The sequence below is a fragment of the Achroia grisella genome, unplaced genomic scaffold (assembly GCF_030625045.1).
Source record: "Achroia grisella isolate CSIRO2021 unplaced genomic scaffold, CSIRO_AGI_Agris_v1 utg754, whole genome shotgun sequence".
In the NCBI taxonomy this organism is placed as follows: Eukaryota; Metazoa; Arthropoda; class Insecta; order Lepidoptera; family Pyralidae; genus Achroia; species Achroia grisella.
The window spans coordinates 847,793-868,405 of NW_026713011.1; the positions used below are offsets into that span (position 1 = coordinate 847,793).

Sequence of the window (20,613 nt, forward strand, 5' to 3'; positions counted from 1 at the left end):
CAGCACAAAATCATACATACTACTTAACATAATATTACATATTCGATAAAAAAAATGGAGGAAATAATAATAAGACATAAAGCCAGATAAATAATAAATAAATAAATAACTTATTATATGCTGATAACCACGTAATCAAACCATTTTATAGTATTTAAAGTATAATTTGTATTTACAGAATAAAGTTTTCTGTTTCGTCATAACTTAGCTTCTGTAGCCAGGTTTTGAGACACTTTTTACATAAAATTTTTGTTAAGGAGTTAATATTAATAAATATTTTATTTATTTTCTTGTATTGGAGGTTACCTTGGTAGCAAAAGAATCTTTCTATAAATGAGCTTTTAAATTTGGGAATGCTACAAATATTCTGTTTCCTCCGTTTAGTGCCTTTAATGCCGTTTTACAGTATTCATTTAAATGGCATGGTAAACTAACATACTTACTTAATTGTAACTTAAGTTCGCCAGCTCACCTAGTTAATTTTAACGAATTAATGTGGAACTCTGCTTTGGACCCGCCCATGCTAATAATACTTACTTAAGACTGAAGTCTATTTAATTTATTTAAAAGAGCAACACACAAGTTTCTTGCTTATTCTTCTTGTGATGAATCTGCATTCCGAATAAGCGGTAGAATAAAAAAACTTGACTATTCAAAAGTGCTTATATTAAGTTTATTTGAATAAAGATTATTTCTATTTCTATTTCTAGTCAACATTGAAACCAAAACAGAATTGCGATTTCTTTTCTTTTTGAAGAATAAATACATTAGTAGAAAAAAAACATTATTTTTTCCCACTAATGTATTCTTCAAAATGAAATCCTAATGCTCCTTTTAGCATCACTATATTTACCAGGTGCATGGTGCAAAAATTCATTTTCACCATATTTTTACAAAACAGTTGTATATCTACATAAACAACTGTTTTTTAAAAATAAAGTTATATTAGTTTATGTCAAACATTAGGTTTTTATAAATTACATACTGTAATTTGCTAAATTATTACGTGCATTCTTTAATTTAGGCATCTGGTAACAACGACCTACTTGATCATAAGCGTACACAATATTATCTTATTGACCTTTTTTGTATACAGTACTAAAAAAATTTTGGTCTCTCTTTTTCGCTTAGAGTTGTCTAGCTATTTGTGTTCTCACTCTCACGATAGATAAGGTATGATGAATCTATGTAATTTTTTTCGTACCTCTTACTTAACCAGTATGATCCTTAACGTTATCCTGTGCTTAGATTGTTCCTATATTTGTATTGTTTGTTCTAATTGTTTAAATTGTGAAATCAGACTAAAATGGTAAGTTTTTATATATACATATTCGTGCATGATCAGTGTGACACATTATATACGTCTTAGTTTTGTGGAAAATGGCAACAGTGGAGTATGACGTGACGAAGATAAAGGCGGGTCGGGTAGCCCAGTGTGGTATATTTGCAATAAATTCATTATTACCAAAATTTTACAAGACCATGATCCGGCCTGCTGTCTTGTATGGATCAGAGTGTTCGTTCATAAAGGCGACGCATGAAAGACGCCTGCGTGCAACTGAAATGGGAATGTTGAGATGGATATGTGGTGTAACAAGAATGGACTAGATAAAGACAAATACATTAGACGAAGTTGAAAAGTAATCATCTATTATGGTATGGGCACGTAATGCGTAGGAATGAAGAGAATATTTTAAACAAATTATTACAATGTTGTTGGAGTATACAAATATACCTAAATACCATGCAATAAAAACAAATAAATATTATATAGCATATGTGGTCGATGTGTGAGCGAGATATATACCTGCAAAATCTCTAGATAATTTCCTAAAAGATTTTGGCTACTCTAGAATTGCAGTAAAATGTAAACTACAACGTGTATTTAAAGCTGCACTAGCAGACTCATATGAAAGTTGTAGTCAGTAGCGGATCGTACATGCTCAATCGAGCAACTTCAATTGATTCCATCTCTTTTTAATGCACCTGGACTGTGATGGTTCTTCTTCTTCTTCCTTCTCCCATTCATTTAAGGTCGGCGTAATATGTTTTTTTCTCCATTCACCCCTGTTTGCAGTGATCTCGTTATTTACTCCCTTTCTTGACATGTTATCTTTCACACAGTCCATCCATCTTTTTCGGCCTTCTTCTGATCTCATAACCAACCACATTCATAGTTTGTTTAACTCTGCTGAAGAAACTATAATAAATGGAGAGCGTATAATAAATGTAGCCGAACAAATGAGAGAAAAATTTTTCATCAAGAGTGACAAAAATCGAAGTCAAAAAGAATCCGGGCTTGCATTCGTAATTGAGGAGATCATTTTGAGCAAACTGTCTAACTATTTTATCATTATTACGCGTTATTAACCAAAGGCAGGTACAAAAATACCTTCAACTAAGCAATAGTAAACTTGTTTAGACAAATGCACATTATTATTACTTAACTTGGACTTCAAGTAATACTTATCCTTTTTTTTATTTCCTGTTTCTGATATTATTATTAATACAATTTTAGATAATTGATTAAATGGGCAATTTATTCTAGAGATTCTGTATGATTAGCAAAGTTGTTTACAACATAACATATGAATTACCAAAAGTGTAAATTACTGAATTGCTCATAAATTTAAATTTTAATATAGTGTATTTTTTTATGGGTGTAACACAGCTAGTGTTTAAGAATCACAAAATAAATACCTAAAAACCTGATTTGCAATGTAGTTTTTTTAATTGGCCTTGAATTGCCGAATTTGTCAAAAAACTTTAAAATTCAAATATCTCGAAAGCTATTGATTTTCGGCCATACATACGGTGAAGGGGTCAAATTTACAGCATTTAATCTCACTATCACCTCGGCGGCAAGAAGACATCGAATCCCAGTATCTACTGTACAATTATCATTTCAAAGATATCTTATCTATTGCCAGCGTTACGTCTATTATGTGTGGTACATTGCAGTGTTGTGGTCGTCAGTAAGAATCAAATCTTTACCAATTTAGTAACCAGATTAATTAAAAGTGTTTAGCTACAGGTCAGTAGATAAGATTAATCTATTATCAATATATTCTCTGAATGTTTACCTAAATCTAATCGTAAGTTATGAAATAATTACATAATCACTAGCTGATCCTGCAAACATGGTATTGCCATCTAAATTAAAATCGCTGTTAAAAAAATAAGGGTTAGTGATAGAAGGGTGAAAATTTAGGGTTGTATGCATTTTTTTATGTCACATTATAGAAAAATAAGTTTTGTTTTTCCAAAATTAAATAAAACATTTTGGCGGTAGACAACATTTATCACTTAGGGGTGAAAAATAGATAGCAGCCGATTCTCAGACCTACTGAATAAATTTCATAAAAATCTGTCAAGTTTCTGAGGAGTATGGTAACTAACATTGTGGCACGAGAAATTTTATTTTTAAACATTTGTATTGAATGACGGGAAGAATTTTTAACTTCGTACCCGTATTTTTTTTTTGTAAATTTATTAGAGTGACACATATACTAAATTTTAAAAATACCTAAAGGTATTAAGTCCGCCATATGCAGCTTTAGTTATGTATTTGTGCATTAAATTTTTAATAAATAATTACATAGTATAAAATAAATTCGCTGTCGGTGTTTTACCTTATGTATGCTTAAATCTTTAAAACCACGCAACGGATTTGGAATCGCTTTTTTTAATAGAAAGAGAGATTCTAGAGGAAGGGTTCTACACATGTACACCCGGGCGAAGCCGGGGCGAGTAGCTAGTAAATAATAATAATAAATTTAAAGACACGTTACCACAGTTTTAGGGCATTAGTAAACGAACTTAATCACGGATAAATAATTTGGTAACGTAAAGTAAATAAATAAATTTGAACAGACAAAAATTCTATATAACAATTTTTTTCTGTTACTCATACGTGGACGTGGTATATAATAATACGATAGTCATATAACTGTCAGTAATCGATTAATCAGTGATACTTTAATACACTGTTAATATATGTTTGTTCAGATTAAATATGGTTGATTGAATTTGTGGTGTTTTTATAAGTATATAAATAAATAACCGTGGTCAATTAACACAGCGCCATCTAGTCCCAAGTTAAGCTAGCTAAAGATTGTGTTATAGGCATTAAATAACTGATACAAATAAATCGATACATTTTTCGTAAATAATAAATTATGTGCCGTATTTTATTTTAGTAAAAAACGGTTGTATCAATATTATAAACAGACACTTCAATTTTATTTATATGTATAGATTATGATTTACATAAAAAGTGTAAAAATATTTTTTCTTTAATTTATTTATTTCAGGCAATTTAAATATTATTATTATTTAACAATATTGGCCCAAATTATATATACCTTTAGGACTAACATATATAGAAAATAAAATATAATGCGACGACGACCTCGGTGGTCTAGCGATCTAGGACACCGCTTTATGTCCGATGGTCGCGGGTTCGATTCCTCGCATGGCACATACATTTGTATTCATGAGTATGATTGTTTGTATCGGTCTGGGTATTTTCTATGTATAATATATATGTACTACATTTACGAATAATAATGTCTATGTATTTGTATCAGTTGTCTAGTATCCATAACAGAAGCTTTAGCTAACTTAACTTGGGTGTAGATGGCGCTGTGTGAATTGTCCTGAGATGATTATTATTATTATTATATAAATACTAACTGCACACTTACACGTCAATAAAATAACTTACACAGTGAATTGTTTTACTGATTTGAAACAGTACTTAATTACAAGTACTGTGTCAATATGCGTTAAGTTTCTATTATCATTGATAACAGTTAAATATATACATTATTACTTGAGTAATTAGGTCGCTGTAAATTCTACCGATTATAAATTACATGTAAGTGGAGATTGTTGCACGATACGAAACTCTCGTTACTCGGAATTCTGTTATATTTATATTAACCTGGATAGATTAGTTATGGACTGTGGACTATGACTTATATTATTTTGGCTACAATATTTGATTAATAATATTGCATTTAGTAGTGAAATGGACTACCGCAAAATAACTTTTTTAGCTGTGACGTGGTTTAATAGATTTATATTATTTTGTTTAATTCGAGCGCAGTATATCCGTCATATCGTGAACGAGTGCTGCGGAATCAGTACGACTGATTTAAAAAAATAACCCAAAAAATATGTTGGTAGTTTGTATTCACACATTTCGACTTGTAAATGTAAACTTACAAGATTATTTAAAAGAGCAACACACAATGGCTCGTTCTTCCGCAAAATAAAAACAAATTGTAATGACTATTCAAAAGTGCTTAAATTAAGTTTACTTGAATAAATGATTTTCTATTCTATTCTAACACCTAATTCGATTAAATAAATAAGCATTATGTTACACTAGCTCGTTACTGGGAATTCTGTTATATTTATATTGATATGGAATTCTTATTATCACGCCTGTAGTCTATAGTAACTAATCTATAGTTATTATAGACTAGATAACAGACAGAAAGGAAAAAAAGTGACTTGTAAAAAGAGAGTACTTAAAGTACTTGTTTTTCCCAGAGATTACAGACAAAAACCTGAACAGAACTTCTCCTAAAGAATATTAAAAATAGGTAATTATAATTCGCGACTTGTTTCTAACAGAACTACTCCAGTCAAGTCAACGTAATGTAGCATAGAATGTAGTTAGTGGGATAATTACTAGAGTTAATTAAATGGAATTTTTGCCATTGTTTCAGGGTGCAGTTACAAATCAAACAGAAGGCAAAATGTTGCCCTCTACCGTATCAACTTTAGTGCCCCGCTTAAAGTTTAACTTTAAGAAGCCGAAAATAGAGAATTTCGTGTTCAAATTACATTATCAATTCACTGTGACACTGCTGATAGCTTTTGTGATCTTGGTCTGCGCTAGAGAGCAATTTGGAGAACATATTAGGTGCATATCAGGGGCTGGAGTGCCAGAAAAAGTTATACAAACATATTGTTTCTTCATGGCAACATTTACTATTGTAAGTTAGTTTTTATGCCACTGGAATACGAGTAGAGTTATGTCTCACCTCTTGGAAAGATGTCTCCAAACATTATTAGTGTATAGGTTTTGGAATTAATATATTCAACGCGTGGAAAAATCTTCATCCAATCCATCCCATCCGTTAGGGGAGTGGACAGTGTGGTATTTACACTAAAAACCATACCTCGAGTCACCATTATCGGTGTTATGGAGTATTATTCAACCATGATTGATGGCATTGAAAAAAATTACCATTCAAACTGAAATATTTCTAATATCTTCCTGTTGCTAAACAGCTTTTACAATCTAGGATAAATATGTGGGACACTGCCCTCTACGTGCTAATTTTGTAAGCATTTGTAACAGTCTTCATTTGGTAACAACTCTTTGTTCATTCAGCCATTATGGGACAGAGAGAACCGAGTATAGAATAAACCTTGAATTGTAAGAACCGTATTATAGCATGGAGTAGTGTAGTAACTTGAAGCAGTTGTATTATACTAGCTGTACAGTCTAAACTTGTGACAGCGTGGTGGGCGCTGATGATGATTCTACCTTTATGACTACAATGTTAGATAGATGAAGTAACTTGAAACAGTTGTACTAGACTGTATCCGCTCGGGAACCCGCAGAGATGCCACCGCCGTCGGAGTTGCGGTTCATTGATATCGATCCCGCGACTCCTGGATAGGCGTTGGGCGAGGGACATCTTGGAGTTTTTAGTGAGTAGGAGTCTCACAGTACCCGCTTGCCTCCCCCGGGGTGAGCGGGTTTCCATGAGGGATTTCCTCCAAGTCAAAAAAAGGGCTGTACAGTCTAAACTTGTGATAGCGTGGTGGGCTAGTGATGATGATTCTGTCTTTATGATTACAACGATAGATAGCTGGTTCGTCCATCCTATTCTTAAAGAATATAATGGACGAGCCAGCTATATATTCTTGAGTGTTCTTATCATGATGTCTCATCTGTTTTTTGGGATTAGCCTGTTCAGGTTACGGCTGCTAATCAAATATATTCGTCGTTATTACATTCTCTCTAATTTAATTTAAGCAAGATTTTTTTCTACATCTCGCATTTGAAGAGAGTAACACCAGAGTTTCTTATCTATTCTTTTTTGCCTCTAAGTACATTAAATAGTTCTCCCTAACCACTATGGAATTTACTAAAGTATAATATATCTACATATTTTATATGTATTATATTACACTTTGACGTCACCTTATCGTTGTACGTGTATCACCCACGTCCATAAGATGCACATCTAATCACTTATCTGCTATTCAAAGGCTGCCTGTAAGAGATCGCTATTTAGCGATTACTCCGCTCTTTGGACGGCCTTTTCTCTTTCCGTACCTCTTTGTCCTGCTTGAACATATAAATCAACGACGATGGCTTCGAGGAGGACCGCGTGAAGGTTAACCTGAGATGGTACATAGCTATTAAAGACCCAATTGTTAGCTATGTAGCATCTTTAATTATATAATCCATACTAATATTGTAACTCGCGAAAGTGTGTCTCTCTGTTTGTTTGTTCACCTATCTTTATACTATGCTAGAGTTACGATTTTCTCTAAAAAATATCACTCTTGAGTCTGAGGTTGACTACTACTCTACTCTAAAAAGGTAGCTACAATCATATTTAAACTTTTTTTTAATATTATTTGGTTTGTGGATGGAAGAGCAAACATTTTTTCGTTATATTATACACCAAAACCCAGTGATATTAATAAAATTGAATAAATTTCTCCAATGATTTTACCAAATTACGAGTATTATCTTATCTGCGTGCGTGTGCTCTATTATTTCTAATCTATTCATTATTTTCTTAACTTCTATATTTTTATAGTACGATAAACTTGTTACTAAACGAACGAATAAATGCTCCAGTTTATTTTATCGCAATGCATCGCAATTGCTTATTATACTTTATCACTGCGAAGGCGAATGAAGGAGTAACTGCAGGTTCCATGTACATGGTATTTTGTAGACGATTTCATCCTTTGAGTGAATATTGTACATAAGTAACATTTAACAAAGACTTTCATCTTTTATATCTTAGGATATTTTAGGATCTTGAAGTAAACGTAAACCATTTCATCCCCAAAGTGGGTAGAACAGGAAATGAAAAATATGTATGATATGATAAATTTGGACCGAGCTTATTTTATGTGCCATAAGCCAAAGGAAATTGCTAATCTATACTAACATCTATAGTAATATTTTAAAGCTGAAGAGTTTGTTTGTTTGAACGTGCTAATTTTAGGAACTACTCGTTCAAATTGAAAAATTATTTTGTGTTGGATAGTCCATTTGTCGAGGAAGGCTGATTGGAAACTCGCCTGTACGGTTTACGCTGGCGGGGCACCAGTGGAGGATGATTGGATGAACATGAAGTCAGATCAGTTAACCCAACGTGACGAGGAAGGCTTTAAGCTGTATAAGCTATACACACAACTGCAATTGGAGGGAACTGGCTTTCGTGGCATAAGTTCACCTATATCGAAAGCCAGGGATAACTATATTTATTTGTACCGTACAATTATGAATAAAGTTTATTATTATTATTATTTCCACCGTTTCACAATATAAATATCGGTTGTTTTATAGTGATCACAAGGACGGGCTTATATCACCAAGTCACATGTTCACACAATTGAATTTTTAAATATTGTTTACTGGGCTGTTTAAAAATTTCCTAACTATTGAACACGTATCCAATATAGTGGATTTCTGTAGTTCAATGTTATTATTATTTTTTTTTTCCAAAAATTCTCATCTCCCCTCTTAAGGAGAGGAGATGGCAACATACCCCCGGCAGAAGCACAGTCGGCCGGAGTTCAGGGCCCCAGGGAGAGAAACCGGCGTACAATGCGGGCAGAATCTAACAGCACCGCTTTCTGCAACTTTCCCGGGAGTGAGCCGCCCCGGAATCCCAACCGTCTGAGATGTTGTTCCAGACTGGTTGGGATAAGACCGTTCACCGACATAACGATTGGAATGATTTCGGTGGACACCACCCCCCACATTTCGGTCACCTCGTGAGCCAGGTCGAGATACTTTCTCTTTTTCTCAGTTTCGGCTTTCACGAGGTTCTCGTCGTGCGGTATGGTGATGTCCACCAAAAAAATTATATATTATTATTATTAATTATTATTATTATATAGCATTACGTTACGACCAATAGAAGCGAAGCATCAGAGAAAAATGTTGCAAAAACGGGGAAATTCATATTTGGGGGCTTCCGTTGCGTGCGCTTAATCGGTTTAAGTGTCCCAAAAAATATATAAGAAGTATTTTTGACAAACACGCGAATGACGTCGCGGGCACAGCTAATTATTTTATAACTCTTCTCAGGTTCGACATTACAATGAAAGCCTTCTTCAAACCGGGCTTCTGCCTCATCCCGGAGTGGGGCCTATATTGGAGAATGACGAGACCATCCACCACAAGTATTACCAGTGGGTGCCGTTCCTACTTTTCCTTCAGTCAATTGCTTTCTACATGCCTCATTATATATGGAAGAAAAAGGAAGGTCAGTTGGTTTTGAGGCTGATTTGTAATATTGTTATCTCACCAAAACTCATATTGAAATCTAACTTAAATTGATATAGTATCCACACCATGACACTGACATTTATAATTATTATTTTAATATAATTAAAAGGGTTTTAACATGAATAAATTTGTGGTAAATAAAGGTATTTACCTCTCTTGACGTTTCGTCTGGGTTGCACTAGCCGTGGTCACGAGCAGAGTCAGTTTATTTACCATAAAATTATTCGTGTTAAACCCCATTTCATTATATTAAAATGTGTAAACGCGAAAGTTAAAAATTTAAAATTATTATTTAGTACTGAGTACAAGTACTAAATGCTGAGTATAATTTTACACTTCTATAGTTCATTCTTTTAAAGTAATAATAATATTAATTTTTATTTTGCATCCAATATTTACAATTTAAATTGTTCCCTAGTACCTAAACTAAGTAGAAACTTGTATTTTAGGTACCCTCCTCCTCTCTCCTCTTACAATTCACAATATTTGGAATTACAAACTATAAAAAGACAATCAAATAAGGTATTAACTTAAGCTTATCATCATTTACTTGCAGTGTGTGTGTGTGTGTGAGAGTGAGAGAGATAGAATATATTGTTTCTCAACAAATCAATCTTTGTATGTATTAATATGTATGGTATTATATGTATACATATATGTATAATTTATATATCTAAATTAATTCATACTATTTATTTTAACTATACAATTATTTAATATGTAACTTTATTAATAGTTGCCTAAGTATGTAATTGGAATGGCAAAGCTGACGGTCCGCCTGATGGCAAAGGAAACTGTCTCTTATCGTGATTATGTGATTTCTGTGAAACCCCTTATACGTTGTCATTTTGAGGACTAAGATCTTATTTTCTGCGGACCCTGTAATTTTACTACCATGTCTCACCATTGAAACCGAAACACAGCTTGTAAAGCAAGCTGGATATACAAATAGGTGAGATAAAAGTACCTATGTACCATGTTTTTTTTAATAAGGGGCAAACTTAATAAATTAAACCGTGTTACAGCATGTAGATTCGACACTCTTGGGAGACCGAGTCACTCCGTCGGCAGACCCAGCGTAATAACGTGTAATAATCGTCAATTTTTCATTCTTCTTATTTATAGTTCATCTCCTATCATTTTCGCTATTTATTTCGGCTTTCCAATCATTTATCTAAATCTGATTACTCTGTGGATTTCAAGAATGTTCATCAAATCCGTTTTTTTTTCTAATGAAGATATTGTTACAACAACGAAGGTAAATGTCATTAAATTGAGTACACGTATCACTGATAATCAAATACATTTCAAACATCATCAAAATCGTTTCAGATTTATAAATATGTAAAATACATGTAAATTATATTATACATATGTATATGTTCTGGATGTCCCCGGAAACGGCTGTGGTGGTGGCGTAGGCATATATAGAATAATATATACATAGAAATATAGAATATAAAATGTATTTTTTTTAATATCTTCTATCCTTTTCATAAAATCACAAATACATCAATGTGAGAGAAGGAAAACAGGTAATAAGGCAGGATACTGATAATGCAGCCTGTTCTTGTCTTCTTGTCTCTTCTTGATAATAAAATGCTAGCAGTGGGGAGGTAAAGGGTTGATACAGTATGCATATGAATGTAAGGAATTATTCCGAATTTGTTTCATGGTTATTTGAAGTAGTTCAAATTCAAATTCAAATTCAATTCAAATTCAAAAATCATTTATTCATGTAGGACATTTTAGCCGCTTATGAACGTTACAGTCAGTTGGTATATAGATTTTGGCAAGAAACTCAATTGATTGTTATTTATGGTTAGTGGCTTTTACGAGTTGATGTTATTTCGCCCGGCTAGAGAGCCGAAAGTCGACACGTAATACCTACGAAGGCTTGTTTTATTAAATATTTATATCTACTATTCCAGGAGGCAGAATCAAGGCTTTGGTGGATGGCCTACAATATGCAAGTCTTGCATTTCAAGATGAGGACATGAAAATCGACAAAGATACGATACCATCGAGAAAAACTATCGAAAATAAGATTGCTCTCATTCGAAAGGATATTATTTTTAGGTAACTTGTTATTTTTAGGTAAAGAATATGAAGGTGAGTTCAAGGTGACCATCCACTTGATGGTGAACAGCAACCGACGTATATATACATACATACATGAACACTACCGCAAGCATCACGTTATGTGACGCCCGTGCTTATGAATCGCCATTCCGGAGTACTACGATGTCTGCAATTTTTCTATCTATTTCACTATTCAAGCGAGACACATCTTGACTATGACAACGCAAATTGAGGGGGGAAGAATTCCCCCCTATAATAAATGTTGTATTTACCTATCTCACATTTTCCTTAAACACGAAAGTTTAAAAAGACTTGAATCCCCTAAGACTGCCGCCCACACAGAGCCGCGCTCGCTACGCACGCACGTGTTCTACAAGAGTAGAGTCATAAGCATGAGCAGGCCACTAACGCGACGCTTAACGGTCGGGATGAGCCCCACCTGGGCCAATTGTCCCAGTCTGTGCCGCCCCCCTTCGTCGGACTACTCGCCACAATGCTAATAATAACCCTAAGAAGAATTTGTCCACGGGGATGGGGGACCTACCTAGGAGGTTGTCCGACCCAGCCCCTGAGTAATTGACCTAAATGAACCAATGTCCTGTTTTGCATTAAAGAATAGTGGGTCACGTTATGTATACGCCAAATCATTATAGTACTATCTGATCTAAAATCTGAAGGACATGAGATAATAAATGTTATAAATAAATTGATTTCCAGGTTAAAAATTTCACGAACATGGTCTGTGTGGATGATAGCAATGGAGATAACCAATCTTGTCCATGTAGTATTTCAAATTTGGTTGATAAATCTATTTCTCAATGGTGAGTTCATTGGATTAGGACCCAAGGTGATGAATTTTCACGATTGGGACGAGATTGCTGATCCCCTGGAGGCTGTGTTCCCTAAGGTTTGTTATATATGTAGTTTCATTGCAGATCCGCTCATATCGGAAGGAGCACGATCTTATGTTATATTATATTATATATGATACCACGTACCACGTGATGACGAGATACCATGGCGCTGTTCCTGTAAATCTTTTTGTCCATTTCAGTTACATAAAAGAACACACTTTAGTACTCATGCTGAAATGTTAACAAAAGAGTCAGTATCAAAGCGCCATGATAAATTTCGATAATAATAATCATCTTTATTTGTTCAAACAAAAACGAATATAATTGTTTACAATAATATAATTTAAAAATAATGAAGGAGACAAAACGCTCTATAACTCAGTGGAGGAAGTGAGTCCACCCTCTCTGCTATTTTACCAGTAAATTAATACAATTAATTAATATTAGATCGACGACGACGATAGCACATTTTAAGTTCTAAACTAACAAAGTAAACATAAAAATTTAACTTAAGAAGATTATAATAATTCATATAACATCCGCAATTGTATTCGTGCCTTCGAAGTTTCAGACTATGGTCAATCCGTCAGACAGGAGTTGGCCTTAACGTAAGTTATTCCGCGGGTTTGTGCTGTCTTGCTATCATTCAGTGAAGTTGTAACGGCCAGTTGCAGTAAACGGCTTTAGAATACATCATCATCTGCTTCTTCCTTATCAAACGGCATTAGAATAGTTTAGATAGATAGATAATTTTTCAATTCATGACTCTTGGTCGGTTTCCACGTTTCAACAGGTAGCAGAAGATTTCGAAGTTTGCTAAAGCATCTATTCAAATATTTATTTAAAAGAAGAATGGAGATTACTGATTTTTAAGTTTCTTGCTCATTCTTCTTGTGATGAGTCTGCGTTCTGATTGAGTGGTAGAATAAAAACATATGACTATTCAAAAATGCCTATTTGAATAAATCTTATTTCTATTTTGAACAAAGTTGTTTTTGCCCGCAATTTGCAGCAAAACATGTGTTTGTGCCTTGAGTTTGTGGTAATAACATTGAATGTTTGTCTGTAGGTAACTAAATGCCTGTTCCACAAGTACGGGCCGAGCGGCACGATACAGCAACACGACGCGCTGTGTGTGATGGCACTCAATATCGTACACGAGAAGATATACGTGATACTGTGGTTCTGGCTACTATTTTTGTTCATCGCGTCTGTGCTTGGTAAGTCTATACTGGTACATCCTAATAATATTATAAACGCAATGCTTTGCGAGTATGAATGGATGTTTGTTACAATTTCACGGAAAAACTACTGAACGGATTCTGATGAGACTTTACAGTAATACGTCTTATATATACGAATAATATATAGGCTATATATTAAATAGTAACTATGTAAATTGGGCGAAATACAATGATAAGTGTGATGGAGACAAAGTTGCGCGGATCAGCTAGTGTATGTATAAATTACGCGTCACGCGCGCGCTAGTATAAGTATTAATGTTTTCCTGGGATAGAAGAAGAGAATAGAATAGAATTAATTAATTCTCCAAAATATGTACGGCACTAATTAAATAAAAACATTAATTCAATATAAAAACCCTAGCAGCACTTGTTCATGAGTATAACGAATGAGCCAACCATCATTGCGCTTAACCATATTTTAGGAAGCTCAAAGACCCGTCTCATTTCGCCACCGTCTGGACTTTCAAGTGAGAATTACTGACTAACTATTCACCCACGTCGCAACTAATATACACAACACATTAACAAGGAGGAGGCGTGCGACAATCAACATAGAAACCGAAAATTTTCAATTTTGTAATTATCGTATTTTTGCAAAGATAGTGTTTTATACAACTTTTGAATCTTTGAAATTTTGGACAGACTGGTCTTTCGGAAAACCTTACGCAATTGCCATATATTATAAACCGTTTCTACGGCATCTGGGCAAAACTAGGTTGTTCTTATACCGTAAGCTATTGAATCTTCAGGCTAATATACTATCTATCTATTGCTTACAGCTGTCATTTGGCGCGCGTTGTCATTTTTCCTGTACCGTCGTTCACATAAGTTCAACAACTTGGTCTTCAGCCAGGTGGTGTCCAATTTCGATCCCTATAACGGGAATAGGGTTATCAACTGGTGTGAATTCGGTGATTGGCTGTTCCTCTACTATTTAGCTAAGAACATGCAAGGATTCTTGTTCAAGTGAGTATTTTGAGCATATTTCTTAAAATGTTAACATTCTTCCGCATTAACGGGAACTAGTTATTATGTTATATAGATAGTCATAGTCTAAATTAATTAAAATGTGATATCTTTATTCATATTGGTTATAACCGATATTATGGATAAATCAAATCCATTGTTAGTTTGACCTAAGAACTGACTAATATCATGAAGAATAAACAGTGATGGAAACAGCAATATTAAATGTTACACACATTAAGTTAACATATTTAAGTTACTCAATCTATATTGCATTTTATTGACCAATGTAGTTGTGTCTTTTTTATCTTTCTATTTATCTATCTAAACAAATTAATACGAGAGACCACGGTAGACCTGCCTTCTGGTACTCTGGATTCAAATGAAAATGTGGTCATGTCAAGTGTTGCCTTCAACACGACATCAACATCATTAACATCTTCCACACCTCTGACAATGCAAATATCTTACTAATATAAACGTGAAAGTTTGTCAGTACAGATGGATGTTTGTTACTCTTTCACACAAAAAATACAGAACGGATTTTGATGAAACTTTACAGTAATATAGTTTACACATTAGTATAACACATAGGCTACAAATTGCATATATGTACATAACAAAAGGCGATCTTATCACCTAACTCATGCTGTTACAGACAAAATGAGACACTATAATTGTAATTCAATTTTAATCACTTACAGGGAGCTGTACACGACATTAGGTGAGGAGTTGTACGAAATAGATAGGCTTGATCACGTACCACCCCATAAAAGTGGTGCAGAGCCAATATATAAGGGTACAATGCAGTATGATCATGAGCCGCCCCAAGAAACTATTGCAGAGTCAATAACGATGGCTAGACATGAGTACAATGATGAGACGTTACCTCTAAGAGATACCAAGAAGGCTACGTAAACAGAATATATTTAGTGAGAAATTAAATATTATGAATATAATCATTTGTGGGTATTTTGGCTGTGAGCGGTGGATATATAGGTATAAATTGTAATTTATTATTAATGTTGGTAAAATTTCTGTATTGAGAATTCCGTCAGATATATTGTAGTTTCGACGAAATTAAATTACTCGCGTATATTTGATTTATATAGATTACTAGCTGTTCCCGCGACTTCGTCCGCGTGGAAAATAAAAGTAGCATAAGTTACTCCTTATTACTTCAGCTACCTGCCAAAAAAAGTCCCGTCAAAATCGGACCACCAATTTCAGAGATTAGCCGGAACAAACAGACCGACAGACGGACAGACAAAAATTGTAACAATGTTAATTTGGTATATGTATCGTATTTATATTCATATGCATGTAAAAAACCGTTATTTCAATATTACAAACAGACACTCCAATTTTATTTATATGTATAGATGTATAGATTGGCGTATTTCTATTAGGTAGGATCTTAAAAGATCACTCAATAGAAATCTTAATAATCGCATATATAAGACTAATAATTACTGATATTTTAGAATAATCTTGTATTTATTCTTCGCTTAATATCTTTATTATTAATAAACGAGTTATTTTATAAATTATTATTCTATTATTCTTATATTCCACATTTACATTTGACGTTACATAGTCACATTAACGTATTTGTAATGATATATATTTAATTTAGTGATATAAATCGAAACATTCGATGGATTCAATACGTTTATTGGTTTTTGATTCGAACGACTATGGGCATCACTAGATCATCTATTGTCAGAATGACCTCTTTGTTTATATTTTTGTAATTTCTATTGGAACTGAGTATCTAAAGTTGCAACCTTAATTGAACTACACTTACCTATGTAATTCTCAATTCAGAAATGACTTACTCTTATTTATGAATTTAGGTCAAAGTAATGCTAGTCTAAATGGTTATATTTCCATATGGTGGGTACATTTGTATAGATTATAATAAGTGATTAGATTTTATTATATTACTTACGAATAATATTTACGAATAATATTAATATTGGCGGAAATTGACAATGAAAAAATACATTATTTAAATTATTAACCGGGTCTTAACACGAATAATTTTATGGCAAATAAAACCTCTCTCGACGTTAATAATTTAAATTTTAAGACCCGGTTAATAATTTAAATAAAGTATATTAAACACGAAAGTTTAAAATTAACTAGTGAAAAAATAGGAGCGATTTAAGTATTAAATTGACAAGACCTGAGAATTGAATTTAATAGAGCTACAGAATATCAGTGAGTGAGAATATTCGTAATCGAGTTTTACGGACACATTAGTGAATGAGAATATGTATAATCTGCTATAATAGATTCACATATTCTTGCTCACTGACTGAATTAGTCTCTTTAAAAGCGTTCACTGTCTATGAACCAGGTATGTTATGTATATGAAATATCGGATAGGTATAGGTTTCGGATATAGGAATGATTATTATACCGGATACGGATGCGGATATAAAAGTATTTCGGATTATCCGTTAGTTTCAAAAGTAAAATACAAATAGCTAATAAAATTGCTACGTAACATATCTCAATTAGGCTCCGTCCCTATCCGATATTATTCGGAACTTTTATTTCGGATTCGGTTACGGTTACGAATATTTTTTTATATCGGATATCCGATAGTTTCGGTTACGGTTACGGAGCTTCCTAACATCCCTGCTTTGAACAATAAGAGATAATGCGGTATAGCAAGTGGGACAATCGGAGTTCGTACGTTAGTTCGATAGTAGTTGCATAGCCAGTATCTGCACTAAATCTGACAGAGAGATAATTCAAATCTTATATTAAACAATTTTTGTGTAAGAAAGCCTATTACAGGATAGACAAATTCATAGATGACAATATATCAAGTAAATAATTAGTTTATTAGCACACAACGTTATAATTTATTTATCTCATTGCTTTCTTGATTTAATTATTTTAGAAATATGAAAGCGTAGCGGTTTTTGTATTGATTGCAGCATGCATTCTTATGTAAAATGTGAATACTATAACTATCAGCTGGCAAATGTGAGTAGCTATTACGTGGTCTGGTGTTTTGAGTAGTCATGCTCACTAAAATGTCCAGACTTGTGACGGCGTGGTGGGCCGGGTCATTGGGCTCCCTAAAATATGGTCGAGCGCAGTGATGGTTGGCTCATCCGTCATACTCGTGAACGGGTGCTGCTTGTAGGGCCAGTCCTTCTTGTGATGAGACAGCTTTCCGAATGAGCGGTAGATTAAAAAAAATGTGATGACTATTCAAAAGTGCTTCAATGTAAGTTTATTTGAATAAATGATTCCAGTGTATCAATGCACTAATAAAAATATTTCATCTTCATAATCCCGGGTATGATGGACCATAGAAGATTATTCAAAATTATTTCAGTATTAATTTTATTATACAGTATTATTTATTAGTCTAATTAGTTAGTAAACCTAATAAGAGGCTAAATGCGCGTAATAGAGGAAAACATATTAGTATAAATTAATTTACTAACTGAATAATTAGTAATTAAAATAATGATATATATTATTCAATATATGTATTTATTTGGCTACAATATTCAAGTAAGGCTAAAGTAACTGGTAATCAAATAAGTACACAGTACAGTATTTCGATCGAATTATTAAAACAAGTTCTTGGAAATTGATTATTATTACCAATTTATGTATGATGGAATACCGCAATTGAAAAATACATATTACTATGTAATGTGAGGCAATATTACTATGTAACATGGGAGATATTACTATGTAATGTGAGGCAATATTACCATGTGACATGGGAGATATTACTATGTAATGTGAGGCAATATTACCATGTGACATTGGAGAATATTAGTATGTAACATGAGAGAATATTACCATGTAATATGAATTAAGCGAAACCATCATGTTCAAAGTGAAATAGATAGATAGATATAGATAGATAGATAGATAGCGTATTGAAGTTTGTATTGTTTGTTTTCTACTAGCAAGTCCGGAATTTCGTCAGCATTTTTCCAACAGTAAATTTAGTCTGTGTCCCTCCACATGGTACAATCTATCCTCACTTCAGATTATATTAAGATCTGTTTAGCCGTGAAAATGATATGAGAGGCAGACAGAAACATTCGGCTTTATAACATTAGTTTAGTATTACTATATAATATTATTTTTGCTGTGATATTCGACTGGCAGTTGTCTGTATTGTCGATTATGATATGAATTGAGTTGATCAATGTAACACATGTTTTTATGTAACTGTAAATGCAAACAAGGTGATGGCCCACCAAATGGTAAATTGGAATCGATGCCTATATATTATACAACAACGCCATCTAGCGCCATCATGTCGTTGTGTTCCATCAGTGGTATTCCTATTTCGTGGGGGGAAGGGATTGTTAGTAATGGGGACCATTAGCCCGATTGCTAGTAATGTACCATGTCAGTTCGACCTCCTCGCGGTTCCCCCTGGTAACCATCGTGGTAAATTGGTGAATTCGCCACGATGAGCTAACTGATCTGACTTGATCCTCATTCTATTATGTTCTACTAGTGCCCCGCTGGCGTACCCATAGAACGGGCGGGTGCATCATTCATCTATTTGAAAAGCCAATACGTCAGATAGAGGGGTAAACCAGGTGTTTAAACCAGGGTTGAGCAAGATATTCGTAGTCTCCTACATTGTGGAATTAAAGGCAATATAGATTCATTAAATATACGCGGATTAGCATCAGTGCCGTTAAAAGTGTTTTGCACTGTACTTTAACCATTATATAGTCTTGTTATAGGGTTGAAATTAATTATATTGTTCTGAGAATTGTCAATCGTAAATCTTAGGATGATTCATACAGCGCCATCTAGACCTAAACTAAGCAGAGTTTGTGTTATAAGAACTAGACAACTGATAGAAATACCTAAACACATATTTTTTGGTACTTTACTATACATATAAAACACTGAGCCTAATACGAGCAATAGTACTCATGAATGTGTGTATGTATGCGAAGAATCGAATTCGCGACTATCGGAAGCGAGATGCGCTAAACCGCTAGACCACCGAGACCGTCGTGTAATGGATGACTGATATTTCGAGTTTGATATTGTTATAAAAAAACTACCAATTTAGACAGTTTAAGATAACAGTTTTGCCAGTGAACTGAAAAAGAAAAAAAAAGTTAACCTCTTTTTTTTCTTTTTCAGTTCACTGCCATTCTTTGTGCCATATCCCTAAGAACAATAACTGAATACGAAATAAATAAATTGATTGATATAAACTAATGAAGTATTTTCTTCTCTTTTAGCGGCTTGCCACAGAGTATATTTGCCAAAAATAAATTTTTAGAGACTTTGAATTTTTTTTATTGTCTTGATGTATTGGTGCCTAAATGATTTATTGTTCTTAGGTCTATGCCTATTAAATTGTTTAAAAAGTTAACTTCGATTAGTAATAATAATTTAAAATCTATCACTGTAACAATAAATGTATTATTATTAAATATTTATAAATTATATTGCAGCAATGAAATGTTACTTGTTTTATTATTTCTCCTTAGCTATAATTTATTGTTTCCATTTGTCAGATCATATTACATAAAATGGAGGTGCACTGCAGAAACCGAGTTCAGTTAGTGGATATCAATATTTTGCGCTAATTGAGATAATAAACATTACTGAAACTTATATAGACCCACTATATACGAAACGAAATTTCTAAACCTTCTTGGGTATATATATATATATATATATATTATTTTCTAAACATAAATTACATGGATAGGAGAGGTAAAAACTTGGCTTAACTAAAGTTTTGTAGAAGAAATGTGCAACAATATATTAAGATAATGTCTAAGAATTAAATAAATTAATAAAATTACATTATACACATTTTCATCCCATTGGTACACTAAACGTAAATACAATTTTTAAAAATAGAACTTTAATAACG

At 33.3% G+C, this 20,613-nt stretch overlaps 1 protein-coding gene across 1 annotated transcript; it reads left to right on the forward strand.

The window, feature by feature from the left end:
- Nucleotides 1-2,944: 2,944 nt before the first annotated feature.
- LOC131850331 (innexin inx7-like) lies at nt 2,945-16,663 on the forward strand. The gene is made up of 8 exons (XM_059200531.1): nt 2,945-3,034; nt 5,739-6,008; nt 9,365-9,542; nt 11,497-11,644; nt 12,365-12,554; nt 13,571-13,721; nt 14,525-14,711; nt 15,416-16,663. Exons 2-8 carry the CDS (start codon nt 5,769-5,771, stop codon nt 15,627-15,629), a joined length of 1,308 nt encoding a protein of 435 aa, XP_059056514.1. The 5' UTR covers nt 2,945-3,034; nt 5,739-5,768; the 3' UTR covers nt 15,630-16,663.
- The last annotated feature ends 3,950 nt before the right edge of the window (nt 16,664-20,613 follow it).

Coding starts and splice junctions, on each gene's coding strand:
- LOC131850331 (XM_059200531.1), top strand. CDS start 5,769: ATGTTGCCCTCTACCGTATCAACTTTAGTGCCCCGCTTAAAGTTTAAC. Junction 11,645..12,364: donor CGAAAGGATATTATTTTTAG/GTAACTTGTTAT, acceptor ATTGATTTCCAG/GTTAAAAATTTCACGAACAT. Junction 14,712..15,415: donor ATGCAAGGATTCTTGTTCAA/GTGAGTATTTTG, acceptor AATCACTTACAG/GGAGCTGTACACGACATTAG.